Here is a 21,458-nt window from a genome sequence, read left to right on the forward strand (position 1 = left end):
AAAGACTTCACCTGCAAAGGGTTAATAAGCTACATGAAAGGCTCCTACCCTCCCTAGGCTACAAAATAAAAGTGCAAACAGTGTCAGCAGCAAGCCAACAAGCCTCTGAATCTCTTTACCTGAACCCACGCAGACAGAACCTCGTAGGAAATACAGTCACCGGCCTATTGTACACATATTAACAAGAATTTCAGTAAAAGACTTATGCATGTAACAATGAAACAGGTCATCAAAACAGCTCTACCTGGTAAGCAAAGCTCTTTTCAGGAGGCTCATGGCTAAGAATCTTCCAAATGCTAACACCTAAAGTGTTTATTATTACAGAAGCAAACTGTCTGAAAAGAGCTATTTGGTTTTCAACAGAGCAAATGCCAATGAGCAATGAGCACTGTTTGTATCCTGGCACATTCTCGGTGGGGTGATGCCAATCATGGCACACCTACATTTCTAACATCTTAAGGATAAGTAGGATTTCAAACCTGCCTACAGAAGAGCAAATACTGCAGAAGCAATTGAGAAATGAAAAGCCTTCCTGAAGTAGATGTGGCAGACAGCAGCCAACCGTACTGCTTCATGGCCAAAGTGCTTATGATGCCAGCCTTGAAACCAAATGAACGCATTAGAGTGAACATTAGAGAGGAGTTTCTTGTAAGTACATCTGCTGCTGCATCGCCACAGCCAAGGTGTGTGATGCCCCAGTCTCCCATTCTACATGGCTACAGGAAGAAGGCGGGTGATATACACAAGTTAACTTAAGTGTCTGTGCCTTCATTGCCACCAGACTCCTGGTAATGATATGGTCTGGAGCCAGGAGCCCGCAGAGAGGGAGCCCAAGGGACATCAAGACAGCCAACAGGATTCCCATCATTCAGACCAGTCCCAGGTCAACCCACTTTACAGAGACAAGCTCCAGTGTCTGTTGTCATACTCACAGCATCGGCTTCTGCTTTTTCCCTAGAAACTCTCCCACCTGCGACAACAGATTCTAAGGCGGTGACCCAGCGCTGTTTATCAGGGAAGCTGGGAGCTAACAAGTAGAGGGTTCTCCCAGGCCAGCAGGTGGTGTGCGGGTGAGATTCCATCTTCAGTATGTATGGAACATCTAGGAGATTTCACAGAGAGCACAGGATTGGGTGTGGACTTCCCCTATTCCAGCTGGGAGGGATGGCCCTGAGCTATCAGAGATCCCACCAAACTGTGCGAGTCTCAGTTACTGCTAAGACAGAGGAGCTGAGGAAGGTGGGCCTTCTTTAGAGAGCCAACCTTCCACATCCTCCTCCTTCCCCTTCTGCATTACCAAGCCCAGCCCACCTCAAGGGTGGGGCTCCTCTGGCTCCTCCTCACCTGCTTTGGCTGTATTTGCGAGTTCGGAAGCACCAACAGCACCGTGAATTGATACATCCCCGTCGGGAAGGCACAGCTCAAATTCTTCCACCGGCCTCTGTCCAGCTTGGTGCAAAGAGGAAGGGCAGAAAGAAAAACAAAAGAACAGGAACAAGAGCAAGAGGAGAACAGAAGAGAAAAGAGACAGAGACAGAGAGAGGGACAGAGAGACAGGGTACGCGTGTAAAGAGAGGCGCACAAGAACAAAGAAGGGGAAGAGGTGTGCAGAGAAGGCAGAGAGGGAAGATAAAAAAAAAATAAAGTGTGTCAGATGAGTAGCACAGTGAAATTCTGATGACGATGCGGATTTATGGGTTAGTTGACTGAGGCAGAAGTTCTCTGAAGGTGTATTAGCAGGTGGAATCTTCAGGGCAGCGCCCTGCGGGTTCTTCAGGGGGGAGACCTATAGATGTGAGTATCGTACCAATAACCTTTAGAGAAGTCATTTGGCTTTTCGTTTTCAAAAATGGAAAAGCGTAGAAGGCTTGCAAGGCAGTCCAAAAAACAAAGCCTTCACTCCAACACTGGGAGACCTGGGATAACCACGTGCAATGATATTCCCCCTGAATTATTAATTTACCTTCTCTGGCTTCATTATCATAAATGAGGACTTTTGATCCCTCCAGGACAATGTACTTCCTGTCCCACCCTTGCTGTCCTCGTTTATTATTCCTGGAAAAAGAAAGATGGAAATGAAAAATGTTTGAACTCAAGAGGAATGAGGCTGGAGGAAGGGGTGAGGGAGTGACTGGGTGGGGTGCATGGTTCCTAGAAAAGACACTTTCCTTAGAAAACATCAGGGATGGAAGTGTCTTGCGGCCTCCCATGCCAGCACCTGTCCCAGCCCAAGCCACCTTGCAACAGTACCTGGGCACCTTCATCCACCCTTCCAGATGTAAGCTGCTGCTGGGCTCCTTGGTCTGGAGACTGGGGGAGTTCATTTTGTCACGGCAGAAGGCCTCAGTGAAGTGTGTGGCATATTCAGCAGGCAGGCCACAGGTGGCTGGCAAGCATGTGGAGCACTTGGGATGACACATCACCTGACATTCTAGGGGAGAGCAGTGGGCAACCTAAAGACACACTCAGCTGACTCTGTCTCCTTCCCTTCCTCCTCCAGCCAGACCAAGGGCTTCTCCACCCACCATGTCCCGTGCATGTGGCCCTGGCAGGCAGGTAACCCCTAAGCTTTCCCAGGTGCCAGGCCCCTATAGATCGAGGAAACCAGAGAGCCAATCACTCTCAACCTTGTCTCCATGGCTTTATCCCAGGCTGTCCACAAACAGGTGTGTGTCCACAAACAAAGTATGTGGTTGCACCTTTCAGTTGGAGTCAGCACAAAGATAGGGAGAGACCAGCCTGACAAAAAGGGGCTGAAAATTAGCAAAGCCCAAGGCATTTTGCACAGCAGGCTGGAGTCATGAGCTGAAGACAGACATCGACTCAGTGCTTTATCAGGGGAAAAATACTGTCCGCCCACTGAAATAAAAAGCTTAGAAATGAATGTACTAGAAGAAGAGTTATAAAAAAGAAAAATCACCTCCATCTGCTGGATTTTTTTTAAATGGAAACACCAAGGTGAACACTACAGATACCCAAGTGCTGCTCTTACCAAGACATTTGGATGCCTGGCGTCCGAAGTGCACAGTATCCAGACACACAGCACACTTTGTGGCTCGCATGTTCAGTCCTACGTTAAATCGGTGAGGAATATTGTGGTGCATGCGCTCCTTAAGACGCCGACTAAATTCTGGAGGAAAATGTTTTGCAAATCATTAGAGTACTGCAAACAATATCCTTGAGAAAGTGAAGTGACAACCCACAGTACAGAATGGGGGAAAATATTTGCAAATCTTATCTCTGAAGGGAGACATGTAACCTAGAATATATAAAGAACTCTTACAGCTCAATAATTAAAAAAAAAAAAATTAAAAATGGGCTAAGGATTTAAATAGACATGTCCACAAAGAAGAGAAATAAATGGCCAACAAGCACATGAAAAGATGCTCAACATCCTCAGTCATTAGGAAAATGCAAATCAAAACCACAGTGAGATACCACTTCACACCCACTCAGATGTCTACAATCTTAAAAATGGAAAATAAGTGCTGGTGAGGATGTGGAGAAATTCCCTCATACGTTGCTGGTGAGAATGTAAAATGGTGCAGCCATTGTAAGACCCTGTCTGGCAGTTCCTCAAAAGGTGAAACAGAATTAGCATATGACCCAGCAATTCCATTCCTAGGTATGTATAGATACTCCAACCTATGTACCCACAAAAATTTGGAGATAAATGTTCACAGCAACATAATTTACAACATCTCCAAAGTGGAAACAATCCAAATGCCCATCAACAGATGAAGGGATAAAGACGATGTGCTAGGCTGGGCAAAGTGGCTGTAATCCCAGCACTCTGGGAGGCCGAGATGGGTGGATTGCCTGAACTCAGCAGTTCAAGACCAGCAGAGCTAGAGCGAGCCCCTGTCTAAAAATAACTGGGTGTTGTGGCGACCACCTGTAGTCCCAGCTACTTGGGAGGCTAAGGCAAGAGGATCCTTGAGGCCAAGACAAGCTATGAAGGCTGGGCGCCCATAGCTCAGTGGTTAGGGCACCAGCCACAAGTACCAGGGCTGGTGGGTTTGAACCTGCCCGAGACTGCTAAACAAACAAACAACCACCAAAAAAAAAAAAAAATAGTCGGGCATTGTGGCAGGTACCTGTTGTACCAGCTACAAGGGAGGCTGAGGCAAGAGAATCACTTGAGCCCAAGAGTTTGAGGTTGCTGTGAGCTGTAACACCATAGCACTCTACCGAGGGTGACATAATGAGACTCTGTCTCAAAAAAAAAAAAAAGGTACATGTATACACCAGGAATCCCTGGAGAGTTCCTAATACCACAAAGCCAAAACTATTTTGGGCGGCACTTGTAACTCATGGGTAGGGCACCGGCCACATACACCACGGCTGGCAGGTTTGAACCCTACCCGGGCCAACAAAAAGTAACAATAACAGCAACAACAATAACAAAAAAAAAAAAAAAACAGCTGGGTGCTGTGATGGGCATCTGTAGTTTCAGCTACTTGGGAGGCTAAGGCAAGAGAATTACTTAAGCCTAAGAATTTGAGGTTGCTGTGAGCTGTGACACCACAGCACTCTGCCCAAGGTGACAGCTTGAGACTCTGTCTCAAAAAAATAAAAGGAGCTATGAGCTATGATGCCACAGCACTCTACCAAGGGTATGCTATCCATCTAATGGAAAATTATTCAACTGTAAAAAGAAATGAAGCACTAGTGACACGTGTGAACCTGAAAAACATTACCCTCCGTGAAAATAGCCACACACAAAATGGAATGATTCATTATATGAAAGATCCCAAAGAGCAAATTCATAAGGACAGTAGATTAATGATTGCCAAGGGGAACATTAGCAGAACAGGGAATCAGAAATGACTGATGATGGATGCAGAGTAATTTTCTTTGGTGAAGGTGACAAAAATGTTCAAAAAAGAATATGGTGATAGGTGCAAAACCCTGTTAACTCACTGAAAAAAACTGAATTTACATTTTTCAATAAATTGTATGATAAATAAATTATATTTCAAGAAAGCTATCTTAAAAAAAATTAGAGCAGCTGAGGTACAGATTATAAAACTACTTGCACACTAAAAGCTGCATCTAGATTATATGAATCAACCTAAAATCACTATTTCCAGGTTTAGGAATTGGGTTTAAGATTGACCATATCGTGGCATAGATGCTTGTAGGCATAAAGAAACATGAGATTTTAAATCAATTATCTGTAAATGTTTTAGTCATGAAAGCTTTGTTTTCTAGATGTCTGGAAAATCACATGTCTAGAGCTTTTCGGAATCCTATTTAAAAATCACCACTATGAATTACAGAATTTTTTTTTCCGATAATACCGGAATTCCAGAATTTCTAATTCTTAAATATGAACTGACCAAAGAATTCTCCTTTTAAGTCTAGTATTTCCATGAATAACTTCTTCTTATTCAAAACCCAACTTTTTAGACTCAAAGAACTGACACTTATGTTTATATTCTACTCTGTTAAAGTTAACAAGATTGAGGCCAAGTATATTGGCTCACACTTGCAATCCACCCACCACTTCAAGAAGCTGAGGTAAGAGAATCATTTGAGCCCAGGAGTTTGAGGTTGCAGTGAGCTATGATGATGCCACTGCACTTTAGCCTGGGTTATAGATCAAGATCCTGTCTCCAAAAAAAAAAAAATCAAATAAAAACAAAAAAAAATTAACAAAATTGATTTTTTTTTTCATTTAGTAGGCTCCCTCTCAATAATGACCTAACTACAGTAATTAGTGGTAATTTTACAGTAGTCTCTAAGACTTTCAGTGGAGGCCAGGGAGCCGCAGAAAATAATGGCTTATGCATATGCTGTTTTTTTCTATCAGATAACTGATATGGCTACTAAATGTCTAACAGAAAGGTAGTGTCCACAGTGCAGAGATGCTGGACAAAGGCATGATCCATGTCCCAGGCAGGACAGGGAAAGATTTCATCACACCACTCAGAATGGTACACAATTTAAAATTTGTGTGAATGTTTATTTCTGGAGTTTTCTGTTTAATATTTTTAGACCAGGGATGACCACAGGTAACTGTCACCATGGATGAGGAAAAACTGCTGTAAAGAGAACAGCTTAAGACCCAAATTTCTGGATCCCACTCTGGTAGGTTCTCCTTAGTAAGTTACATCATCCTCCTTCCTTTCTTAGAAAAGCATAAGGAATAAACAACCCAAATGAACTTTGAAACTATGATGGTGCAACATACATGGAGCAAGCACTTAAAGTACTGAAGCTATTCAAGGAAACTGTCAATGGGTAACAACAAAGCAAAAGCAGGGAAGAAGGGAGCAATATGGTGACTGAGTAACAGCTTCTTTGCAACAGGGGCGGTGAGAATGGGAAGAGAAGACTTTGCAAACAAGGGGGGGTGGGGGTGAGATTGGGGAGAGAAACTCCAGGCATCTCTGGTTTGTAGGCTTTGCCCAGAAACATCCCTTTAGGGATGTGGAGAGACAGTGAGAGACTTCTGGACCCCAGGAGGAGGACAAAAGCACTGGAGAACTGGCAAGTGGTTGCGTTCGTTCAGGCTGAGGCCATGGCTGCCACAACTGTAATTCCAACAGCAGTGAGACTGCAAACAGGGAAGGCCTCCTCTGTGGGCTGTTTTGTTTTTTTGGACTTGATCACTCAGTTAAACTACCTTGGGAGAACTTGGGCAAGAAAGTGCGGATGACATTAAGCTTTGTCTAGGACCCCAGGCTGAGCCGCTGAGCCAGAACAGAGCTACAGCTACAACTGTTCAACTGTGGGTCGCATATGCAGCCATTGTAGGAGAACTGTCCACCCCGCTCCCTCCCATAGGCTCCGCCCTCAGGGTCACAGAGCTAGACTCCGGCTGGGAGACCTTGGGCAAGTGAACTAGTGACTGAGCAGCACCAAAGGCCGGGACTAAGACAATGGGGAGGAGTGGAGATTTCAGTGTTTGACAGTTGCAGGACTGCCTTGCCATCTCAGCCCTCAGGGGCATACAGTGAGACTAGATATGGTGCAATGGATAAGCAGGCAGCCACTTCAGGTGAAATCCCGACAACAAGTGCTTTCCTGGGAAAGTTTCTGTTAGCCAAGGTTATCAGTTTAAAGTGCCTTTTAAGTGGGCTGAGGAGAGATTTAGGTTCTCCACCATGCGTGGTTTGAGAATCAGCACAGGCTTCCAACCTCCATCTCATACAGCTGTATCAGCATTGTGATTAACGTATCATACCCCAGAAGATCACCTGTTGCCCAGACAATATTCAGCAAGATATATACACTGCTTTGTTTTTGTTTTAGGTTTTCTTTTTTCCCTTATTTCAACATTTTCCCTCAAGATTCTTCTTTTTTGTTGTTTGTTTAGAGTAATTAACATTTTTTAATGATTTTTTTTTTTATTGTTGGGGATTCATTGAGGGTAAAGATTCTTTTTTATTTTTCATTTCTTTCTTCATTTTTCTAGTTTAAATTTCATTTCCATTGTTGCCTTCTTTATTAATAATAAAACCTTCATTTTAGCTACTGTTTCTGCCCCTATTATTTGGTTTTACCCCAAATTTTATCCTGTAAGGTTTTCTGTTTGTTTCTTTTGGTTTGATTTACAGTATTTTTGTCTTTCCTCTCTATTTGGTGGAAGTGGGGTACTGTATATGAATAGGCTGGCAAAGAGCTGCTGACCTCGAGGGAACCACACAACCCAAAACCCACAGAGGTTGGGAATTTTAAGGTGTGGGTCAAAATACCCTACTGTACAGTTTTATTATTTCTATCTCCCTCTTTCTGTGCCTCTCTTCTTTTTGTGAGTATTCCCTTTTACTGCTGTAGAGAGAACAGCAGTAACATTCTCTTTGTTCTTTCTTTTTTTTTTTTTTAATCTTTTTTCCCTAATTGCTCTTCAATCACATCTCATCCTTTTGGTCCTGTACCAAAAGGACTCATCAAAACTTTCAGCCAGAGGCATGGTAACTTAAGGAGCAAGAGGAAGTGAAAGGAAAATTAGGGCAAGGAAACAGATGAAAGAAAACACTCGTGAGGAAGAATAAGCAAAAAAATCCTGGCAACATGAAAAATCAGTCCAGAGGAACCCCTCCAAGGGACCATGAGGTAGCTACTACAGAGGATTCCACCTATAAAGAAATGTCACAAATGACAAAAGGGGAATTTAAAATACAGATGATGAAAACAATGAAGGAAATTGCTGAGAAAGTGGAAAATAACCAAAAAAGGAATCTAAAAACAGAATCAAATAAGAGATGAATGACATGAAGAACACAGAAAGGATATGGCAGAGCTGAAGGAGTTGAAGCAGTCAATTAGGGAACTTAAAGATGCAACAGAAAGTATCAATAACAGATTAGACCATGCAGAAGAAAGAATCTCAGAGGTAGAAGACAAAGTATTGAGATAACACGGATAGTTGAAGAGAGAAAGCAGAATGTTCACTGACAGAATTATGAGACTTTATGAAGCATTCAAACATATGAGTTATAAGTATCTCAGAAGGGGAAGAAGAATGCCCCAGAGGAATGGAAGCCATACTAGAATATTATAAATGAAAATATCCCAAATATCACCAAAGATTCTGACACATTCCTTTCCAAGGGATATCGGACCCCAGGTTACCTAAAGTCTAATAGAGCTTCCCCAAAACACATTGTGATGAACCTGTACAAAGTCAAGACAAAAGAAAAGATTCTACAAGCAGCCAGGAGTAAGCACCAATTGACCTATGGGGGCAAATCCATCAGGGTGACTGCTGACTTCTCCAAAGAAACTTTTCAAGCCAGAGACAATAGCCATCTACCTTTAATCTTCTTAAACAGAACAATTTCCAGCCCAGAATTCTATATTCCACTAAGCTAAGCTTTAAAATTGACGGAGAAACCAAGTCTTTTACTGATACACAAACATTGAGGAAATTTGCCACAAGACCAACTCTACAGTAAATACTTCAACCTGTTCTACACACTGACCATCACAATAGACCACCAGCAAAGTAACCACCCAGAAATTAAAGGACAGAACCTAGCTTCTACAATGATGCAAAAGACAAAACCAAGCAATGAACTTTCACAAAATAAGATGAATAGAAAGCTACCATACTTATCAATTACCTCAATAAATGGCCTGAATTCCCCACTGAACAGGCATAGATTGGCTGATTGGATTAAAAAATACAAGCCAACTATTTGCTGTCTGTAGGAAACGCACCTAGCCTCAAAAGACAAATTAAAACTCCGAGTCAAGGGTTGGAAGATAATTTTTCAGGCGAATGGAATTCAGAAGAAAAGAGGGGTTGCAACCTTATTTTCAGATACATGGAGATTTAAAGCAACTAAAATTAAAAAAAAAAAAGATGGTCACTTCATATTGATCAAGTGATCAAGGGAAAATAAAACAGGAAGACATTTCAATTCTAAATATTTATGCACCCAACTTAAATGTTCCCAGATTCTTGAAACAGACCTTAAGTAGTGTGAACAATATGATATCCTATAACTACATAATAACAGGGGACCTTAACACTGCTCTTACAGAACTGGACAGATCCTCTAAACAAAAATTAAACAAAGATATAAGGGACTTAAATGAAATCCTAGAACTGTGCTTGATAGACATATATAGAACACTCCAGCCCAAAGCTAAAGAATATACATTCTTCTTATCGGCCCATGGAACATTCTCCAAAAGTGATCATATCCTACACATAAAACATACCTCAACAGAATCAAAAGAATTGACATTTTACCTTGTACCTTCTCAGACCACAAGGCACTAACGGTGGAACTCACCTCCATCAAAAACGTTCAACCCCACACAAAGGCATGGAAATTAAACAACCTTATGCTGAAAGACAGTGGGGTGCAGGAAGAAATAAAAGAGGAAATCATTAACTTCCTTGAGCACAACAACAATGAAGACACAAGCTACCAAAACCTGTGGGATACAGCAAAAGCAGTCCAGAGAAGAAAGCTTATCACTTTAGATGCCTACATTCGAAAAATAGAAACAGAGCACATCAACAAACTCACAAGCCATCTTATGGAATTGGAAAAAGAAGAACAATCTACACTTAAACCCAGAAGAAAAGAAATATCCAAAATTAAATCAGAAATTAATGAAATTGAAAACAAAAGAATCATTCAGAAAATTAAAAAAAAAGGAGTTGATTTTTTGAAAAAATTACTAAAATAGATAAACCTTTGACCAGACTAACTAGAAATAGAAAAGTAAAATCTCTGGTAACCTCAATCAGAAATGATAAAGGAGAAATAACAACTGATCCCACAGAGATACAAGACATTATCTCTGAATACTACCAGAAACTCTATACCCAGAAATTTGACAATGTGAAGGAAATGGATCAATACTTGGGATCACACCCTCTCCCTAGATTTAGCCAGGAAGAAATAGATCTCCTGAACAGACCAATTTCAAGCACTGAGATCAAAGAAACAATAAAAAACCTCCCAACAAAAAAATGCCCTGTTCCAGATGGCTTCACACCAGAATTCTATCAAACCTTCAAAGAAGCACTTATTCCCGTACTGCAGAAATTATTCCAAAAAACTGAGGAGGAAGGAACCTTCCCCAACACCTTCTAGGAAACAAATATCACCCTGATACCAAAACCAGGAAAAGACCCAACTAAAAAGGAGAACTTCAGAACAATTTTACTAATGAAGATAGATGCAAAAATTCTCGACAAAATCCTAGCCAATAGATTACAGCTTATCATCAAAAAGTCATACATCATGATCAAGTTGGTCTCATCCCGGGCGGCATTTGTGTCTCAAAGGAATAGGGTGCTGGCCCCATATGCCGGAGGTGATGGGTTCAAACCCAGCCCTGGCCGAAAACTGCAAAAAAAAAACAAAAAAAAAGTAGGCTTCATCTCGGGGATACAAGGCTGGCTTAACATATGCAAGTCCATAAATGTTACTCACCATATCAACAGAAGCAAAAACAAAAATCATATGATCCTCTCAATAGATGCAGAAAAAGTATTCGACAAAATCCAGCATCCTTTTCGAATTAGAACACTGAAGAGTATAGGCATAGGTGGCACATTTTACTGAATGGAGTCAAACTGAAAGCTTTTCCACTTAGAACTAGAACCAGATAAGGTTGTCCTCTGTCGCCATTACTATTCAACATAGTGCTGGAAGTTCTAGCCAATACAATTAGGCAAGACAAGGAAATAAAGGGCATCCAAATGGGAGCATAGGAGGTCAAACTCTCCCTCTTATCTGACAATATGATTTTATACTTAGAGAACCCCAGAGATGCAACCACAAGACTCCTGGAAGTCACCAAAAAATATAGTAATGTCTCAGGATACAAAAATCAATGTCCACAAGTTAGTAGCCTTTATATACACCAACAACAGCCAAGAAAGCTAATTAAGGGACACAACTCCCTTCACCACAGCTTCAAAGAAAATGAAATAGCTAGGAATATGCCTAACAAAAGAGGTGAAGGACCTCTACAAAGAAAATTATGAAACCCTAAGAAAAGAAATAGTGGAGGATATATTAACAAATGGAAGAACATATCATTCTTCATGGATGGGAAGAATCAACATTGTTAAAATGTCTATACTTCCCAAAGCAATCTACCAATTCAGTGACATCCCTATTAAAATACCAACATCATACTTTCAAGACTTGGAAAAAATGATTCTGCGTTTTGTATGGAACCAGAAAAAAACCCGTATAGCTAAGGCAGTTCTTAGTAATAAAAACAAACCTGGGGGCATCAGCATACCAGATTTTAGGCAGTACTACAAAGCCATAGTGGTCAAGACAGCAAGGTACTGGTAAAAAAATAGAGACATACACATTTGGAATCGAATAGAAAACCAGGAAATAAAACTTAACATCTTATAACCACCTAATCTTTGATAAACCAAACAAGAACATACCTTGGGGGAAAGACTCCCTATTCAATAAATGGTGCTGGGAGAACTGGATATCCACATGTAAAAGACTGACACTGGACCCACACCTTTCTCCACTCATAGCAATTGATTCAAGATGAATAAAGGACTCAAATTTTAAGCATGAAATGATAAAAATTCTCAAAGAAAGCACAGGAAAATCACTGGAAGATATTGGCCTGGGGAAAGAATTCATGAAGACGACTTCATGGCAATTGCAACAACAACAAAAATAAACAAATGGGACTTCATTTAACTGAAAAGCTTCTAAACAGCTAAGGAGATAACAACCAAAGCAAATAGACAACCCACACAATGGGAAAGGATATTTGCATATTTTGAATCAGACAAAAGCTTGATAACTAAGATCTATAGAGAACTCAAATTAGTCCACATAAAAAAGCCAACAATCCCATATATCAATGGGCAAGAGACATGAATAGAACCTTCTCTAAAGAAGACAGACAAATGGCTAACATATGAAAAAATGTTCATATGAAACATATGAAAAATGTCCCTAATTATTAGAGAAATGCAAATCAAAACCACCCTGAGATACCATCTAATCCCAGTGAGAATGGCCCACATCAAAAATCTCAAAACTGCAGATGCTGGCGTGGATGTGGAGAGAAGGGAACACTTTTACATTGCTGGTAGGACTACAAACTAATACAACCTTTTTGGAAGGAAGTATGGAGAACTCAAACAACTCAAGCTAGAGCTCCCATTTGATCCTGCAATCCCATTACTGGGCATCTACCCAGTAGGAAAAAAAATCCTTTTACCACAAGGACACTTGCACTAGACTGTTTATTGCATCTCAATATACAATCGCCAAAATGTAGAAACAGCCTTAATGCCCACCAACCCAGGAATGGATTAACAAGCTGTGGTATATGTATACCGTGGAATACTATTCGGCCATTGAAAAAGATGGAGACTTTACATCCTTTTTATCAACCTGGATCAAAGTGGAACACATTATTTTTAGTAAAGCATCACAAGAATGGAGAAGTGTGAATCCTATGTATTCAATTTTGATATGAGGACAATTAATGACCTAATACACAGTGGGGGATGGGGGAAGGGGAGAGCAGAGAGAGAGAGGAGGGAGGAGGGTGGGGAAAGGAAGAGCAGAGAGAGGGAAAGAGGGAGGGGGTGGGGTCTCGGTGTATGACACACCTCTTAGGGGCAAGACACAATTATAAGAGGGACTTTCCCTAACAAATGCAATCAGCATAAGCTGTTCTCTTGTACCCTCAATGAATCCCCAACAATAAAAAATAAATCACCATCACTTAGTTCTCCAAGTGATAGGAACTTAGACCATTACTATCAATTACCTCTGTTTCCGTTAGATACAACATTTTCATCAAAATAAAGAAAATCTGCTTTAAAGTTGATGTAAAGGTTAAAGCAAACTAAAAAAAAAAAAGGCTCGGCACCTGTAGCTCAGCGGCTAGGGCATCAGCCACATACACAGGAGCTGGTGGGTTTGAATCCAGCCCAGGCCTGCCAAACAACAATGACAACTACGACTAAAAAATAGCCAGGCGTTGGGTGGCGCCTGTGGCTCAAAGGGGTAGGGCACCAGTCCCATATGCCAGAGGTGGCAGGTTCAAACCCAGCCCTGGCCAAAAAAACAAACAAACAAAAAAATAGCCAGGCGTTGAGGCAGGTGCCTGTAGTCTCAGCTACTTGGGAGGCTAAGGCAAGAGAATCCCTTAAGCCCAGGAGTTTCAGGTTGCTGTGAGCTATGATGCCACTCTACCAAGAGCAACAAAGCAGAAAAAAAGAAGAAGAAAATGGTGTGATTGTGACATGATGCTAAAACCACGGGTCTACTTGTTTTCCCTAATAATGTCCAAACCATCTTCCTTAGCTTTTTTTCTTTTTGAGAACATAAAACTCCTTACACTTAATGTGTGAATGTTTAAAGGGCTATCTCAGAGGTTTTGTTATTAGCCCATATAGATCTACCTCATTCTTTCAAGGGGCTGTGTAGGATGCCATGGTATGGGCATATGATTCACCTTTTAAGCCAGACGCAATTCGTTCTACCATTGGTAGAAATATAAATTGGCACCAGCTGTCAACACTCAAAATGTACATGATCTTAAACCAAACAATTCATTTCCCAAGAATTTAATCAGCCACAACACCCAAGGATATGCAGGATATTCTTTGCAGGATTTTTATAGTAACAGAGGATTGAAAACAACCTAAATACTCACTGATAGGAGTCTGGTTTAGAAGGTGAATCGTATGCCCACATCCTGGAATACTACACAGCCTCTTGAAAGAATGAGGTAGATCTGTGTGGACTAATACGAAACCTCTAAGATAGCTCTTTAAATGGAAAGATGTCTTTCAGTTTTTAGTATATTGTGCTATGATGTTTATAAAAGAAAAAAAGGGGGCTAAGAAAAATGTGCTTATTTTCTCATATTCTTTAAAGACAATCAGGTAACGTAAAATACATGAATGACAAAGATGTGCTTACTGCATGAACTATCGCTGGAAGACTATAGTGGTTGAAAGCAATGATTGATTCTGAGTAAAGGATCAAAGGATGGGGTGGGGGGAGCCTTATTTCTGCCTCTTTATCCCCTAGTATTATTTGTAATTTGTACCATATGCCTGCATTTCTTAATGAACTAAAAAAAATTCCCATGCGACCCCAGCAACCCCTTGAGAATGTACCCTCTGGAGTTGAAGACTCCTTTCTGCGGCTGGATGGTGGGGCCAGCAGGCTCATGGCGCTGGGCTGGTGCTCAGGTGACCGCACGATGGCAGACATGGCAATCTGCTGCCTCGCAGTGGCTGGCGTGGACGGGTGCGGGTGGTCTGTGGCTTTTCGGTGGGCAGCTGCAGAGAGATCAATGTAATGCCTGTTGGTTAGCTGGGTCACCTAGAGGATCAAACCAAACAGACTGCCCTGGGCTGCCTTTCAAGGATCTGAGACCCAAAGGACATGCATCAGGCCAACCTGGCAATGACAAAGAGGCCATTTTTCAGACTTGAGAAGTCTGGACTGAAATCATCTAAGGATGGGCCATTAACAAAGAAGCTGAACTAGTCTATCAGTCCTCTGCCTTTTCCAGAGCTATGAGTACTTTGCAGAGAGAGCTCCTACCTTCCTCCCGGGCAGATCGGAGCTCAATGCGGGTCTTCTGAAGGGCTTCCTCTAGCTCTGCACAGCGAGCTTTCTCCTTCTCCAGGGCCAGCTTCAGCTCATTGTACTGCAGAGGAACCTGTGTGGGCAAAGCAGGGTCCTCTTTCCGTCGACTAAATAAACCCTAGCAATGGAAACAGAGATATCTCCTAACTCCTGGAACTGGTACTTTAATCTAGCTAAAGGAAATCTGACTCAGGAGGAGCAAAGCATGAAAGCCAGGAGCATACTCACTGTAAGTGTATTTTAGTAAAAATGTCATGTGAAGGGGGAAAAGGAGGGGCAGGGTCGCAGCCCCTTCCAGTCAGCTGAAAAAAATAGGGGTGCGGAAGTTTTCACCAAGAGGATTAAAGATGCTTGAATTGCCACCACCTCTTCCTTTAGCATTCCCAACACAGGAGAGTCATTTCATGAGTCCATCCCACTCAAAAAATGGAATCAGGAGAGTATGGAGTATGTCAGGAGAGATGGTTCAGAGGTCACTCTTGCCTTGGCATTTGTCTCATGATGCTTAGTTGCAAGACACAGAGATGAGTGTTTTTAAAAAGGAAGAATTTTTAAATGAATGCTAAAATCATGTCAAAACAAGGAGTTTACTAACAAAAAAATGCAAATGGAAACATGTACTATACATGGGAGGGGGAGAAAAAAGGAAAACACAGAATAATGCAATGGGAAAAAAAGATCCTAAAACAAACAAAAAAAAAATGGAAATACCCTAACTACATCAAGTGATACAACCAGATAAGAGTTCACTGCTAAAATAAAAAAAAAAAAAAAACATTAAATCATAAGCATAACAAACATATACAGTCACAGAGTACATAAGAAATTCCTTCCTGTGCAGCCACTGCTTCGTAGGAGGCAGCATCTGAGGATCCCCTTACAGTGAAGATGGCACCGGGAATAAGGAGACCAGCTGCCAACTTTGGTCCTCCACACCTTTCTCCTAGGCATTCTAAGTCATCCAGGCCTTTCCTGCCATTATGATGTGCGATTGTCTTTGAAAGGAAAAGTGCAAGGTCCTTAGGGACCTTTCTTAAACTGAGAACACAGGGCCAAAGCTACTCTGAGGGCTTCCATGTTTGGGAAAGAATGTATTGATTATGAAAAGGGATCTTCCCACGTGTACCTACACATAACCTTGACCATGGTTTGTGATTTGTTTGCTACAGTTTTTTCTTTTTTTTTTTTGAGACAGAGTCTCACTACGTTGCCCTTGGTAGAGTGCCGTAGTGTCACAGCTTATAGCAACCTCAAACTCCTGGGCTTAAGCAATTCTCTTGCCTCAGCCTCCCAAGTAGCTGGGACTATAGGCGCCCACCACAATACCCGGCTACTTTCTATTGTAGTTGTCATTGTTGTTTGAACCTGCTGCCCTTGGTGTATGTGGCTGGCACCGTAACCACTGTGCTACGGGTGACGAGCCTGTTTGCTAAAGTTTTAAGAATAAGGCAGTACTTGGCAGAGAGGAGAGCTATGCAGTTAGGCACTTTGGCCAGGTCACGCCAACCTCTTGGGCTCCAGTCTCTTCAGAAGCCAATCAAAAGGACTAGACCAGATCATTTCTGAAGTCCTTTCTGGAGTGTGATACAAGTGAATTTATGTGAATCAGTTCCTCTTAAGTCTCATACATGCAATCTGCTAATCCCTCTGAAACCCCATGCACATGACCTGCTAAATCTCTCTAAGGTCCTGTATATGTGACATGCTAATCCCTGTAGAGTCCCAGGCATGTGACCTGCTAATCCCTGTAGAGTCCTATACGCCTGAACTTTGAACCTGCTTGTAGTTCTACACACGTAACTTAGGTATAAACCTTTTTCTCTACCAACTACCTCCTCCCCAACCTGCACCAGCCATCATGTGGGGAAAAAAATCATATCCTTAACACAGAAAGACACTATTATTTCAACATCCACGAAGACAAAGTTGGACTTGATCAATAATATCCTCTGATAAGGGCTATTCTGATTATCTCAAAACCTATTTTTCAACCCAAAATAAAACCCCCAAAAAGGTTCATCTTGTTTCTCCAATGTTCCTATGATTAAATATCACAGTGCGTCACTGAACGGTGAATGATGGCGTGAAACTGACAACTCTCACTTTCAGACACTCTGACTCACCTTTTTCTTTTTAGCAGGTTGGTCCATTTTGGCTTGCAGAAAATCAATGAGTTTGGTTTGTTGAGAAATGGTGCCTTCCATTTTCACCTTTTCATGAGAATAGAGAACCTAAAATGCAAGAAAACCAAAATAACCTCAGGTCCAGGCAGAAGTATACTTTTAAAATTTGGTATTTTAAGACAGAAAATGTAAAGTCATTAGGAAGCTAGCACAAGAAAATCTGACACAAACAGCACTAAATGGATATGTATTTATTTAGTCCCAATTTTACAGCAAAGGATAGACGGATAGATACGTGAAAAAGTAAAAATAGCACAGTGTTAACTGTAGAATCCAGGTGGTGGTCACTACAGAAACTTCCAATTTCTCTGAATGTTTACAAGTATTCATAATAGGGCGGCGCCTGTGGCTCAGTTGGTAAGGCGCTGGCCCCATATACCGAGGGTGGCGGGTTCAAACCCGGCCCCGGCTGAACTGCAACCAAAAAAAAAAAAAAAAAACAAGTGTTCATAATAAAATACTGGAGAAAATACACACAGCATACAAATAAAGATACTTGCTGCCATCATGCTCTGCCTCTGCAGGCAGATTTTAGGCAGATTCCCTTTACCAGTCCTCACCTGAATGTTTTCTAGCTGATACTCCAGATCACTTCTTTCTGTCTTCAGCAGATCAGCTCGATCTAGAGCTTCTTGCAGTCCTTGTGTCAGACGGAAGATGTGATTCTTCTGCAGGTCCATCTGTTGCTGTAATTTGGCTTGCTAGTGGAGAGAAGGGCCAGAGAAAGGCTTAATACTACATTTGATTTGAAATGATATGATCGCCCACTGTTCCTATTCTTAAATAGGACAAGTACCAAAATCTCTGATGGCCAAGAAGTCACAGGATACCCCCCACTGAAACAGCAGTTCAGGCTGTAGGGTCTGCCTCCCAATCATAGTTCCAGTTAAGGATATATTTGTGCTTAAGAGTGTGAGCCATTTGAGTTGACATCTAAGGCAGTCTGACTCAGTGCCATGACAACTAAGTTCCAATTTGTCCTTATTTTGTTGTTGTTAAGATCTTGACTGCTATTATGAGAAATCACTCTGTGCAGACTGAACAGAGTACACAAACAGAAATCAGATCACCCCTAACTTAAAAAGCCCCCTACCAAGGTGGAGGAAGGAAGAAGATCACAGATATGGTGTGAATGCTAGTAAAACCCAAAAACGATTCAATTTAGCATATTGGAAATAGTTCTGTGCTGCATATCTCTCTCCAATTCTTACAATGGAAGCCAACCAGAAAACAGGGCAGACTATAAAGATGCTGGTTTCTTTCATAAAATATGTTCATTTTTAAAAAGCGGGAAAGAATAGACATCCTGATGTGTTGCTGTTTGATTTCATCCAACCCTCAGGATAGTCTAACCACACTCTCAGAGAGCTACAGAAGAGCAGTAAACATCACCACAGGAGTTTCCAAACAGCCAGCAGCAGCCCCAAAGCCCTCCACCCCAGCAGGCTGAGAGCCACTGATGCCCTTAGAATTCCCCAGCCCAGTCTGTCTCACTTTGCTTCTCTCAACTTCTGTTTTCCTTTCCACTTCTACTCCTTATCTGCCCTTCCTCCTAAAAAGTAGTTGATTCTCTGAGGCATCATGTTAAAACAGAAAAGGATCTGGACATTGGAATCTCATAGACCTTGGTTTAAATTCTGACTTTAACACCTACTAGTGATAGAACCACAGGCAGTTCATATCACCTCTTGGAACCTCGGTTTCTTCATCTGACACTGGGTATAATACCTTACCTTGCTGGATAGCATATTGAACACAGTGCCTCGCACACCATAGGTGCTTAATAACTGTTAGTCCTCACCATCTCCTTTGTCCTTTCTTTCCCCAATCCAGTTCAGGTACTTCCCCCCTCATCCTCTCATCTGCCAGGCCTCCCATAAAGCAAATGAGACCAAAGGTCACTTGGCCCATGTGCATAACCTGGAATTTCTGAATCAAACCATGGAGCCCCTAAAAATACAGGGGAAAAAAATTTTAAAAACTAGATTCCTTCCCCCGCAGTACAAGTGATTTCTTCTGCAAATTATTCTCTTTAGTTTCTTCACACTATTTTAGGACAACATTAATTACTAGGCAGAAACCAGAGAAACAAGTGCTGGGGATAAGAATCTGTTTGGTGAGAGCCAGGCCTAAAATATTTTTCTAGAATAAAAGCTTCAACTATCCATTAGCTTTCCAAGAAATAGGCTGGTTATATACAACAAAGTACAAGTGACAGCTGAGCTCTAGGAAAGGTTTCTCAAAACCATTTACCTGTTTCCCAGAGAGAAGCAAGTGCAGGCACATCCAGGGGTCAGTGTCAGACTGAAGGGAGGGCTTTAGCTTTGTGCTTAGACCTATCCAACAATTTTATGAGGGGAAATTTTGTGACAGGAAACTGGGAAGAATGAAAAAGCTGAATGACAGAATCAGAGCATGAAACAACCCCAGCCTGTCTTTCCACTTGGGCTGGAAGAATGGATCAAAACCACCAAGAAACAGTTCAATAGGGTGGTATTTTTTTTAATTTCAGTTAAATAAGTATAGACCGTAAAGTTAAAAAAAATAAAAACTAACTTGTGGAAGGGTAAATGGTGATTTAACAGGTCAATGGTGTTTCAATGGTGTGACAAAATTACCCGAAGAGCCCAGATAATTGGCAGAGATTAACAGAGTCCAATAAAGAGGTGGAAACATCCCAAGGCATTCAGTGCTATTCAGACCATGTGGACTTTGAGAAACTCTCTTTGGAAAGATAAATCTACCAGAAAAGAATATCCAAAGCATGGAGAGATTTGAAATGTTTCACTTAAGAAAGAGAAAGCAATATGGAGTGGCACAGCTACTTGCATATCTAATTAACTGTCATTTGCCTCAGCCTCTCAAGTAGTGGGACTACTACAGGCTCCCACCACAATGCATGGCTAATTTTTAGAGGGTCTCAGAGCTCTTGCTCAGGCTGGTCTCAAACTCCTGAGCTCAGGCGATCCACCCACCTCTGCCTCCCAGAGTGCTAGCATTATAGGCATGAGCCACCACGCCTGGCTACTCTCTGATAGAGACACCAGACTAGGGCTCGGGGGTGTTTGTTTGTTTATTTCTTTGTTTGTTTTGAGACGTCTCACTCTGTCACCCTGGGTTGAGGGCCCTGGCACCATCATAGCTCACAGCAACCTCAAACTCTTGGGCTCAAGCAATTGTCTTGCCTTAGCCTCTCAAGTAGTTGAGACTACAGGTGCCCACCAGAACCACCAGCTAATTTTTCTCACTTTACTCAGGCTGGTCTTGAACTCCTGAGCTCAAGTAATCCACCCATCTCAGCCTCCCAGAGTGCTAGGATTACAGGTGTGAGCCACCATGCTCAACCCATATGTTTTGATGTTAACAGAACCAATGGGTAGAATTGTAGGTTTTAGCTCAAAGTAAAAAAGCACTTTCTAGCTCAGCGCCTGTAATTCAGTAGCTAGGGCACCAGCCACATACACCAGAGCTGGTGGGTTCGAACCCAGCCCAGGCCTGCCAAACAACAATGACAACTACAAAAAACATCCGGCTATATGGCAAGCGCCTATAGTCCCAGAGAATCACCTAAGCCCAAGAGGTGGAGGTTGCTGATAAGAGTGCTGTCTTAAAAAAAAAAAAAAAAAAAAAAAAAAGGAAAGAAAGAAAGCACTTTCTAAGAAAGAGGGTTCCTAAAAAATGGGTTGGGATGTTCAACCCACAGTGAAGGTTCAACAGGATCCTCCTGTGAGATGTGTTGGGAAAAGGATTCTCTATCTTACACAGAAGATGAATCTGACCAGAATTAGCAAAAACTTCCATCTCTGATATTACTTCCAGTGAACTGATAGTGGCTGCAAACTGCCATGTCAAGAAAGCTTCTGAGCCCATTTTGGGTCCAAAAGGAAAGATTTGGAAGAAAGATCCATTAGTAAAGTTTGTCAAGGGCAGAAAGAAAAGGAATAGTGCTAGGAACTTGGATGACATAGAAATGCCCAATTCTGGCCCTATTTAAAAGTCTCTGTACCTAGGAAGGGGACACTTTGGTTGAGAGGTGAACACATGCTTATACATGAACACATGGATCATCCTTCATTTCAGAACTGTAGGTAAAATCTGCCTCACACTCAATGTCAGCCAGATGTCTGTGCTCAAAAATCTATGAGGTACATACTGGGAAACTGGAAATATTCTCATGTAGGTTAGAAGCGAGAAT

The 21,458-nt window shown here is 41.8% G+C and overlaps 1 protein-coding gene across 4 annotated transcripts in view; it reads right to left on the minus strand.

Annotated features, from left to right (window-relative positions):
- CIT (citron rho-interacting serine/threonine kinase) overlaps positions 1–21,458 on the minus strand; it is a 184,009-nt gene that overhangs the window by 22,390 nt on the left and 140,161 nt on the right. For 3 of the 4 annotated variants that reach the window (XM_053587769.1, XM_053587767.1, XM_053587765.1), the window contains 10 exons: positions 17,824–17,964; positions 17,204–17,311; positions 15,036–15,153; positions 14,603–14,767; positions 2,993–3,130; positions 2,251–2,431; positions 1,964–2,055; positions 1,345–1,449; positions 933–1,102; positions 120–164 (listed from right to left, as the gene is read on the minus strand). In XM_053587769.1, coding sequence (XP_053443744.1) covers positions 120–164; positions 933–1,102; positions 1,345–1,449; positions 1,964–2,055; positions 2,251–2,431; positions 2,993–3,130; positions 14,603–14,767; positions 15,036–15,153; positions 17,204–17,311; positions 17,824–17,964 — 1,263 coding nt within the window. The remainder of the gene's footprint in view (positions 1–119; positions 165–932; positions 1,103–1,344; positions 1,450–1,963; positions 2,056–2,250; positions 2,432–2,992; positions 3,131–14,602; positions 14,768–15,035; positions 15,154–17,203; positions 17,312–17,823; positions 17,965–21,458) is intronic. The other variant, XM_053587768.1, reaches the window with a different exon arrangement.

This window comes from Nycticebus coucang, chromosome 4 (genome assembly GCF_027406575.1).
Source record: "Nycticebus coucang isolate mNycCou1 chromosome 4, mNycCou1.pri, whole genome shotgun sequence".
In the NCBI taxonomy this organism is placed as follows: domain Eukaryota; kingdom Metazoa; phylum Chordata; class Mammalia; order Primates; family Lorisidae; genus Nycticebus; species Nycticebus coucang.